We start from the raw sequence: 11,539 nt of genomic DNA on the forward strand, positions 1-11,539 counted from the left end.
TGGCAGATGAGATGACGAACTTATTCAGCATCAGGTTCAGCTCTCTTTCATCGCAGACGAAGGACGTCGACAGGGAGAGATCTACAAATAGATGGCAACATCACGACATGCTGAGATTATTTATTATTTTACCCAGTTTTTTAGGGGGCATGGAGGATATGGCCAGTACCTGTACAGGTTTAAACTGGATACTTCACCCGATTGTCTAAATTGCAATGGAGTCCCAGAAGACCTAGAGCACGTATACTTCAATTGTCTAAGATTGGTGGAAAAAAGGAAGAGTCTAGAGGAGATTCTAAGAGAGGTGCTGGTACCAGAAAATCAAGTGCGTAGAATGCTAGCATGTCAGGAAGACTGGGAAGTGATTAACTCCATGCTTGCATCTATTCAGAGCAAACTGCGGAAGGCAGAGGAGACGAGAAAAGCGCGGTTATGTTACGTAGCGTAGAGACGAAAGGCGAGCCAGTGCCTTATGAAGATTTTCCTCCTTAAAAAAAAGAAACAGACAGACAGAAGGACCGATAGACATTGCATCGATTCTAATAACGTTTGCTTTGCCGTTAATCCGAACGGGGTTCTTAGGGAATAAGGATTCAATTTTTCGGGTTTATAGCCGAGGCCCCACGGGTCCCCATCCAGCTTGTCCGAAATTCCCCGACCGTCCACCGACGAAAGTACTAATTCCGGCCCGAAAGTTTGGCAGGGAATGCCAATTTTGCAGCCTGGTGGTCGTATGGTTAATGTGCATGTTTTTCCGCAAAGCTATTCTTTTTTAAAGTCCAATGTAAGGATTGCTGATTCTTGTACGAAGTAACAGGAACTCGGGTTGAAGAATGGAATGGCATTATTGACCAACAGTTAAAGTTGACTAGCTGCTATTCCGTGGATGAGGAATTGAATATACGGGGGCCCTCCATCGAGAGGTTATTAGTTTTACGAACGGTTTGCTAAGCTGGACTACGCAAACTTATTTACCAGCGTCCGAAATTATTGCCATCTAAAATGTTAGAATTAAAGCCGAAAGCTTGCTACAAAATCTGGCAAAAGACATAGATCTCGAATAAATGATTTCTGCACTTCCTAATTTTTGTGGTCAAAACTTTTCTCCTAATTTTCGAGCTGGTATTGTATAAGGAATACTTATGCAACAATGAGTCGGAATGGGCCTGATTCTACGTTTGATTAGGGTACATTCTTCCCAACATACAAACTAAAAATTCTAAGGAATAATAGTGATCCACTGGTTGTTAACCCGACCAGCATAACTCCCTATGTTTCTATCGCTTATTAAAAAAAAAAATGATGAAACTAAACTATTTCTAGAAAGAAATTACCATACCGACCAAAGATAAACAAAATGCACTTTGTGTCTGTGTGTCTCACCTTAGCACTCACCTGTTGGATATATAAATCGAAGACCTCCGGTGGAATCCAATCAGTAAAAACCCAACCGGTGTAAGGTGCGATCAAAGAGTATAACCAGTGACCACAGTCAATCTAAAAGTATCTTTAGTTTTGTTGATCTTTCCCAATTTCGACTGTTAAGTGCGTTACAGCATCAAAAATGCAAATATCAGTGCTAGTGCTTTTTGCCATTCTCTTGCTGAGTGCATCAAAACAAACCCAATCGCAGCCAATTGATTTTGAGGACGGAGAGGTTATAGAAGCCGCCGAAGCTATAGGTGAAGTGAAAGTCCCCGCAGAGATAATCGCCACTGCAGCCCCAGAAAGGCAAGCGTCCGGCAGACCAATATATCAAACAGGAGACAGGTGCAAGATGCCCATTAAGAAAGGTGTCTGTCGGGCTTTGATACCAAGATGGAGCTATGACCCGGAAACGAAAGAATGCCATGAGTTCAAATTTGGCGGATGCGATGGAAACGCTAATAACTTTGCAACGTATGATCAGTGCATGGCGATTTGTGCGAATACTGATGAGATATGAGGTCCAGATAACGACTTTATAAAGCAACAGATTTCTCATGTTGATTATCAAAAGACTTTCGTTTATATGTTTTAAAGATTGATAGCTTTATATATTTATTTAATTAGTATTATATGTGTTTGTGATTGTGCGAATTATTGTTGATAATATACTATGCATTGTGCTTAAATCTTCGTTTGATTTTTTTTGGCCTGCCAAAGGATGGTTTAAGTAACAAGTGTAAGTTTTCACTGAAGAGAAGGGGGATTTCTCCCTTGGGAAAATGAACCTGTATACGACTTTTCCCCATTAGTCTATCTGTCCGGCATACTGAAATTAGTGAAGAAAGTGCTGTTGGTGGTGTGTTTTTAAGTTATGAGTCCAAATAAATTAGAAAAAATGCCAAACATACAAAATAAAGATTATTGGTTTCACTCATAACTTTTAATCAAAGCTTAGTTAACATTGCTAGTATCAATAAAAAGAAAAAAACTAGAAATAAAATAACATAACTTGACCATATTAAGCATACTCTTGAAACGCATCGTCTTCATCAGCCTCTCCTTTATGCATTCGACCTTTCGCAGGACATCGTTCAACTCTTATTAACTCTGCATACTTTTTACCAACAGTATCTCCTGAATCATCTTTCCTAGCATCTATCCTACGTTTCTGTCTTTTCTTTCGCTTTTCATCTAGTTCTAGCTCCTTCAAATATATCTGATGCATTTCTAGTAAATCTTTAACTTCCTTTGCTTTCTCCTGATCGTCGACCGATAGAAAGTCGTATTCATTGAGAAGCTTCTTCACTACGTTGCTTTTTTCTCGAATCTTAGGTTCGCTAATTGCATCTCTTTTAAATAGATGGTTGCCAAATGCATGATGCTCGTGACTTTTACGTTTTCGTGAGGTCCGCCCGTTACGCTCGTTCTCAACGTGAGATGCCATGATTTGTTCGTAGAATGCTTGCAAATCAGGACGAAGTGGAACACAGGTTCTTGAGCGAACTTGTTGTTCGATTATGGTATTTATGGTTTCCATTACTTCACGGAGCATTTGTTCGGAGTGTTGTATTTGGATAGCATTGTCCTGGAAAGAAAGTAAATGAATACAAACTTAAAACTCAAAAGGTGAATACAGTGGCAATGAAAACAATATAGTCTAACCAAAATAAGCGAATGTGGTCTTAGCTGTGGGTCGCGTAAAAAATCCTCTCTTATGTAGAAGAATCCTTCGTTCCCTGAGAATGATCATCTGAAAGGTTCAAACAACCTTTCTGCCGTAAAGAGATGAGTTGCTAGCTTAATCGTGGTGGACACCATCTGTCAGGACTCGAGGAGTTGAAAAAATCTTGCTATAGTTGTGGTGATCCCGTGTTCACTTCATAGTTACCACTGTGCTCAGGGCTTTTGACATCTTGTCTCAAAATTCATTTTTTCATGATAAAATTTTTTGGTATCTGAATGTCTAAGAAATCTTAACCAGAGTGATATAGGAACTTTCTAAAATTGGTTCTAATCGCAAGCATCTTTAAGGTCAATTGAAATGAAAACCTAAAAATCTGGGAAAGGCCATGAAGTTATTTTTAAATCTCATTCTACCCCATTTTATTCATGAAACATAAAAGGGCAATGTTTTCTTATCTTTGGGAGATATTTAGGCTGCCATTTAAAAATATTTATCAAGGTCATCAGTGGATGGATTTCTAGAAACATATTTGAAACATCGCACAGAAAGGCTATTATTCTTACTCTTCTTTACATAACATTTCCGAAAAAAGTTGGTTATATAAAAATCGTAGCCTAACTCCGCGGCTTCAGGGGATTTCGATTTTCTTAACCCAGAACTTTCAACTGGTAAATGAACTTCTGTGACTAAAATTTCCTAGGCTCTATCCATTTTAAATTTTTATCTGCAGTGACGTTGATCTGAAATTAAAAGTTCCCAGGACAATGGAAACTCCCCTCTATTCTGAGTTAGCCAAGTATGCACTAGTAGAAGTGTTTAAGGAATCAAGACGGAAGAATATTTTGACAATGTCGTGATAAGCCCATCGAAAATATTGATCGATATCAAATGGATGAGGACTTAGGATCCCTGAAACCTCAAACAAAAAATCTAGCTTTGGCCGAACTATGCTGGTTGTAATTTAAAGTCATGTTGTGTTTTGTCAATGTATAAAAAAAGAGCGTTAATATTTACCAACCGCTTCGGTCATGCTGCTCCCAGGGCAGAGGTGAGACAGCATCTGACGAATTGCCTCTGCTTTGGACGAAATCATAACTTGCTTCTTCTTGCCTGATTCCTGAACATTTAATACTTAAGTGGCCGAGAGAACTTCACACAAATCAGCTTAACATCATTTTGTTTTGGAGTTTGGGAGTTTGAGGAGTCAACCTTGATCCACTTGTAAATACTTAAGTGGCCGAGAGAACTTCAGGCAAATCAGCTTGACATCATTTTTGCTGTCTGAGGAGACTGGCTGAGCATCACATTCGCGAGAAGGCCCTAAGGTCGCAACCCCTAAATGAAAACCAACATGCTTACCAACGTGGAAAGACGTATGAGTCTGCTCTTCATTCTTTGGTTTCAAAGATAGAGGACGCAATTCTGAAATGCGGCTACGCGATGAGGGTGTTCGTGGACACTGAAGGGGCTTTTGACAGTGCCCCATTCCAAAAACTCTGTGATGCCGCCAGAGAGTATGGTGTTGACGAAACTCTAATAAAGTGGATCTACGCTACGCTAACGCAGAGATTGCTGTGTGCTGAAGTGGGTGTTGATCGCTACCTAACAACGGAAGCGAGGAAAGGCTGCCCTCAAGGAGGTCTGCTATCGCCACTTCTGTGGAGTACGCTGATCAACTCACTACTATGCGAACTGCAAAATGTGCCAATACACATTCAACCTTATGCGGATGACGTCGCTGTGCTAGCTGTTGGTCGAGATCTCGGAATGGTGAGTAAAAATACACAACGCGCCGTTGATTTGATTGACAGTTGATGTCTCAAGCGTGGGCTTTTAGTAAATCTAAATAAAAACACAATGGTATTATTTATAAAAAGGAGGAAAATGAATCGTATTTGCCTTCCAGAGATGAAGGGTACAACCCTTCAACACTTCGAAGAAGTGAAATATCTGGGTGTTATTATAGACTAGATGCTTCTTTGGCAGAAACATGTAGAGATAAAGATAAAACGAGCTCTCACAGCTTATGAGCTATGTAGGTGGACCTTTGCCTCGACATGGAGACTTAGACCTCAGGTAGTAATGTGGATACATGTTGCTATCAATAGGCCGATGTTCGCTTATGGATCCGTAGTGTGTTGGGTTAAGGTGAAACCCAAGGGTTTTCGCTACAAATTAGCCACTCTGCAAAGAACTGAGCATTGGAAGAGTCATTGGGAGCACTGAATTTAGTTTTCGCAATGCCTTCCGATTCTCAGATCCCCATGCATCTTTTGGTAGAAGATATAATGTTATCTTGAAACGGAGAGAACACTGGGACGAATCAGAACAATGCGAGTCAGGATATACTGACGTCTTTTACATCGATGGCTCGAAGACAGAAAATGGTTCTGGAGCAGGAGTTTACCTCTCGAATAAAAACGAGAAATCGGTTTTTCCTTTGCGACAGTACACAACAGTCTTTCAGGCTGAAGTATATGTGGCGGCAACCTGGATGATTGACGAATGGTTGAAGGGCAGGTGCATCGCAATTTGTAGCGATAGTGAAGCTGCATTGAAGGCAATGAGTAGTACTTTGATCACTTCAAAAATCGTTCAGGAATGTAGAAGCCGATTAAAGTTCGTTTCTAGATTCAATAGGGTGGAATTACTTTGGGTACCTGGTCATTGTGGTGTCGAGGGAAATGAAATCTCGGATGCTTTAGCAAAAGAGGGTTCAATTTTTCCCATGCCCGGACCGGAACCAGCAATTGGGGTGTCAGTACCATTGACTGATGCTGCCATCAAAAACTAAAAACAAGCTCTCCATAATGACAGGTGGCTAAGCCTTAATGCTGCTAGATACACCAAACTTTTCCCGTCAAAACCGAATAAACATACTGCAAAGTTTATCCTGTCGAAAAACAGACTTGCAGAAGTATTTTCGGCATTTTGACTGGTAATAATTTCCTAGCTGGAAATATGTTCAGAATAGGAACTCTCCAAGATGATAAATGTCCATCCTGTAATGAGAAGGCGGAATCCACGGAACATTTTCTAAGTGAGTCCCCCGCCTATGAACCCATCAGACATCAGATTTTTGGTGCTGATGTGCTCCAACTACAGCGGGTAGCATCACATCCACTAAAGGAAATACTGCGGTACATAAACGAATCCAATGGATCACCATGGTTTGAGTGCTGAGAGGCTTTGCCTCTCCCCCCACCGCAAACACACACAAAAAGTGGCCGAGTATAGGAAATGCCAAATGATTATAGCTGGGAAATAGTAGAACGGATAGCTTGCTAGTCAGTCTGTTAGTAAGCTAACGTTTTCAGTGGTCACAGAAAAACCGTGAACTCAGCAATTGAGCCAAGCAATTTTAATGGTCATTCTACTGTTTTTTAAATGACCATGCAAGGCGATATTGTACTGCATTAAACGACAAAGGACCGGAAGTTCTGGGCCGCCAGCCCATTGAATTTTCGAGAAAACCGAAGAGGAAGGCCGCACCGAAGAAAATTTTAGCCACAAAGTAGAGAGGACTAAATGCTAAATCCTGCTTCTCAGAATCTTTTTTTCCACGGAAAAAATGAAGGCTAGTGATGCGGAGGTAACTGGTATAATGCCGGTATGTGCAAACGGATCCATACAGACCAGATACCTTAAAGCTGAGATGGTATCCAGCCGACCGTAGTGAAAGGTACTGCAAAAAAAAAATGATGAAGTTCGTTGGAAATGGCGACAGGTGTGACAATATCCGAAGAAATTGGACGCAAGGAAGCGGAACGCCTGCCGGAAGGTGGGGACAAATTGGTAACCTCAGTGAAATCTACAGTAGATGCAGCAGACTCTTCAGCTAGCGGTGGTTTTTCACCACATATTAGAATACAGTTATGCCAGGCTTGCCAACTCTACTCAACCCCAACGTGGAGGACCAGTTGGTACAATTTATCCCGTTTTTAAGTACGGGAGACTCACCTTCATCATTCTCCTTCTGCAGCTTTTCGTCAAGAAGGAACTCCCAGTAGTCACCATCTGGAGGTGGAGGCAGGGTTTTGTAGTATACCTGTTGGTGCTGATTCAGCAGGCGTTTACCAGGTTTTATGCTCCATCGTGGGTACCAACCCACTTTCGCTATGGAATCTATACTCCTCTTTGACCACCTGGCGATAATCGCCCATAGTTAATTGCCCTAGGTGGCTCATTAGAAATGTCCTAATGTTCTTTGGTTATATTTTTGGAAAAAATGGAAGGAATGGAAAGAGAATGATGTGTTTTTTTTTCAAATATTTATGAGGACCTTAAAATTTGATAGCACTATGTTCTGAAATTGATATAAATGGGGTTACCACCGCCATTATTAGTTACAATTTTGGGCCGTGTTATGACATTTGCGTGGTTTTCTGCAACACTTCTGGTTATAAGATCTGGGTTTCTTTACGGATGTTCTGCTTAAGGGCGCCCCGAACCTGGAGATTATTCAGGTAAACTCTTGACTTAACAAAAATCCACAGCAAGATGTCTGCAGCGGTTAGATCTGATGATTTTGTCGATTGGTGAATATTGCCAAAACGCGTTATCAAATGTCCTGGAAACGCCGGTTTCAGGACACGCAATGTGCTACATGCGGAATGTGCAGTTGCATCGTCTTGCTGGAACGTCATATTCGCCGATCCAATTCTGACAAGAAGAGCTCATTAATCATATCTACGTACCGGTTACCATTCACAGTAATTGAATGAACCGATGCCACCTGAAGCCTGTAACGGCCTTTAATGAATGATACGGAGATTTTTAGAGCCTTAGAAATGAAAATTCAGCGGCATTCGCAAAAGTTGTTCTATCTTCCAAAAGGTCATTTATTTTGGACCATCTTGTATAACTTTATTAATAATACTTAGTAAACTTTTCTGGAAACTTGCCAGTCTTATGAACTGGGTTATGGATTATATCGCTACCAAATATACTACTTGGTGTGACACAGTTGAAGGGGTATCTAGGTTTCTCGGAGAGTCTTAGGGAAAATGAAGAACATCGCCAGGAATAGACAGCGATGAAGGGGCTTTCTTGTAAATTTCTGAAGTAGAATGTATTATTCAGCTAATTGGAGCAAATATCGGCCTGGTGTGTATAATATATCGAGGGTTTAATTTCGCGAAGGTGCATCATCGTCAGATTTTTCTTGGTTCTGATAACGACACTTGTTACATTTTATGGTGAGAACATGTTCAGACCTAATTCCCTTATGTTCCATTTGATATTGAATAGATGTAAAAACAGATGAGCGCGCAAATAAACAGACTTTGAATTGACTCTAATATGGTTTTCTATTAGATAAAACCAAGAAGATAACATACCTATGGTTCGTCTCTCGGTACATTGCTTGAATTTGTATGGTGCAAGGAAAGCATGTACGCATTGCTTCAATCGAAAAAGAGAAAAGAGGACCATCCACCGGCTATTGACATACCGACAAATTAGTTTATCAAAAACATGTGCACAAACCACTTTACACACATATACACAGGAGGGAGCAACTTCAGCGGCAAATCTGGGAACGGAATCTCATTGGGCACCTTTCGAAATGGATGCATTCAAAAGATTGATATGGGATGCATGTTTTTATTTCTTCCTCACTTCCTTGGAGAGCAAACATGGTTCTATTAAGATCCATTACCAATAATCCAAAATGAATCTTTAAGGAAGCTCTGCCTTTGGTTTTCGCTGAGATGTGGGAAGCCATAAACAGCTGTGCAATGTCTGTTGCTACAATACATGCTGCCATATGGTCGCAGCCACGTGGTCGTAACCAGATGGGCGCACACCAATGCACTGCATAACATACCATACAGAGCACTAACACCTTTACGGGCGGAATTTTGCTCGCGCAACTCCCGTCGTGGTCGAGCATGTGCAAGACTTTTCCGTTACCATAAGATTGTAAAATATGGGGTGGGATTGAATCTCCTGTATATGTCTTCTTGCCTTTGGGATAAAATCATAAAAGGACAAAGAAAGGAATGGGAGCATTGAAGAGGAGAAGAAAATAAGAAGTGGAGAAAAGGTTCCTCCTTTTTAGGAAGAGAAAGGAAAAGAGAACAAATCAAGAAAAGTCGAAAGATAATGGAAGTAAAATCGAAAAAAGGAAAAGGAATGAGAAGAAAGAGAAACAAAAAAGTTGTAGGGAAAAAAAATCGAAAAAGAGAGGGAAGAGAAAAGAGAATATGAACATGAGAGAAAAGAAGAAGAAAAGTGTTTCTCTTCCGTCTCCTTTTCCTTTTTCTTCCTCTCAAATTAAAAAAAAAACGACAGAAGACGAAGAAGACAGAAGGAAAAAAAGGAGAAGGTGAAATGAAGAAAACGTAGAAAGAGAGGAAGGATAAGAAGCGAGAAAGAGCGAAGGATAGAAAGAAGTGGAAAAGGAAGTGGGGTTGAAGGAAGAGGGGAATAAGAAGCCTCCTTTCGCCTTTCGCTAATGGGGCGACAGGAGGGCAACTTTGAAAACCTACTTTGTTTTGAACTATTAGATAGCAATGGTAAATATAATATATTACGAATTAGCGGGATTGGGCGATTGCGAAATTGACCGTGAAGTTCCAGCCGCAAATATTGAAAATCCACCGAAGTGTCCAAAAGGACTGCCATTATTTATAACCATTATGTATATTGCTCAGAATATTTTGCTTTGGAAAAGGTAAAAACTATGTTAACGCTTTCTATTATTCTAAACAAATTCTCTTTAAAAAAATCAACTCTAATGGAAAAATTATCGATAAATCCAATATTACCCTGAGAGGATAATCGATTCCGCGACCTTTTTATAGAAATGCGGTACAGGGGCCAACGGTCTTACATTCTTAAAGCCTCACCGACTAAACAAGCCATTAATCTTGTGGCTTTATTACCAACGATTTAGAAAAGGAAATGAGTGTATTCGGTCGCGAAAGATGTGTAATGGACTCCAGCCTGGATAAGGATCTATACGCCTTCGGTTCGGCTTGTGCAGCGGGAGATGATTAATGATAACGTCGATATTAAAATTTTCAATAGATGACAACGAAATGAGCAAATTATCTTGATACTAACACTAGCAACAACGCGAATTACTATAACGACATAAAAACAGGAGGCAGTTGGTTGGAGTACTCGGACGGTGGGAAAAATTGAAAAGAAAGGACACGATAAATGTGAACTCTTATAGTTTTTCCTACATACCTCATTTCGGATAATGCTGAAATCGCGCAATTCAGCGGCCGTTGTACCCTTCCGGTTCTTCAGTGCTGGCCAGATTTGATTGTGGAATATAGCATTGTTTTTAGCGAACATGAAAACTGCATTTATCACTTGGCATGGAAGTTTGCCGGTAATAAGGTCGTCGAGTGGCGAGTCCTTGTAAGTTTTCATCAAACTTTCTCTGTTGTGTTTTGGTCCATTGGAGAAATTTATAGAAAAAAAGAGGAAAATTGCATTACAATATTGTTCTCCCTTACTGCAAATATTTTAAACTTGAAATAATATTTACAATGAAAAAGGATTAATTTAAATTTAATCCGAGCTTCCTTCTTTCAAATATTCAAATTGATTTGGCTATTTTCAGTTAGTTGATAAGAAGTTAAATTATACACTGAGAAGAGAGCCTTTACCTAACATCCTCATTTGTCCTTTTCTTCGCGGTAACAGGAATATGTGGAAATATGATTCCCCTTTTTTCCAGCACTTTTCCGTTGGCATCATTTGCTGATACGATTATGGTTTTCGGTTGTTTCAATCCCATTGCTAAGTTTTTGCTACAGTTTCCTTGTACAGTTGCGTTTATGGTGAATCCGACCTTAATTTTGATATTTTCAGTTTCGTTTGCTGGTACTGGGACTTTGGTTGAATTATCTGTTTTTTCATCCAAAACTGTATTAAATGATGAATTTTTGATAGATTTGTCTATGCGGAATTGGTCTTCCAAATTCATGGGTGTCAGCGTGTTTAAGTACTGGCTTTTCGCTTTTTCAAACCATACATTGCTTTCCAGCGGAGGAGCATCGCGGCGGATCCGTTTTGAATGAGGGATTTGAGTATCTGAAATATTTTTGGGGAGAGGTGTTCAATTATTTGTTTTGTTTTCTAAGTTGAAATATGAATCATTTAATTTTCTCTAGAGCAAATTTGATAGAATCTATTGAAAACGGTTAACCTTTAACCCAAAAAAATTCCCTCAATCTTGACTGATTTAAATGAAAATATATAAGTTGGGAATGTGTGATTCCTCACTTCGAAATGCATCAGCTTCCTCAACTGTCTGTTCTTGGCTATGTACTATAGGTCCTGGTAGGACGACTCAAGTTTAAACTGGTGTTTTGATTGCATTGCAGCAACACTTCAATTATATACGTTCAACTTTAAAGGTCCGTTTCGCGCGGACAACGCCCGCTTGGTAGGTACGATCGAAGCTTC

The 11,539-nt window shown here is 40.0% G+C and overlaps 1 protein-coding gene across 1 annotated transcript; it reads left to right on the forward strand.

Moving 5' to 3' along the window:
• The first annotated feature begins 1,426 nt into the window (after positions 1–1,426).
• Positions 1,427–2,114, forward strand: LOC119657798 (tissue factor pathway inhibitor). The gene has a single exon (XM_038064890.1). It carries the CDS (start codon positions 1,565–1,567, stop codon positions 1,943–1,945), a length of 381 nt encoding a protein of 126 aa, XP_037920818.1. The 5' UTR covers positions 1,427–1,564; the 3' UTR covers positions 1,946–2,114.
• Positions 2,115–11,539: the final 9,425 nt, after the last annotated feature.

Source organism: Hermetia illucens, chromosome 1 (genome assembly GCF_905115235.1).
Source record: "Hermetia illucens chromosome 1, iHerIll2.2.curated.20191125, whole genome shotgun sequence".
In the NCBI taxonomy this organism is placed as follows: domain Eukaryota; kingdom Metazoa; phylum Arthropoda; class Insecta; order Diptera; family Stratiomyidae; genus Hermetia; species Hermetia illucens.

What these genes read in the sequence shown, in the direction of transcription:
- LOC119657798 (XM_038064890.1), top strand. Translation starts at nt 1,565, where the DNA reads ATGCAAATATCAGTGCTAGTGCTTTTTGCCATTCTCTTGCTGAGTGCA.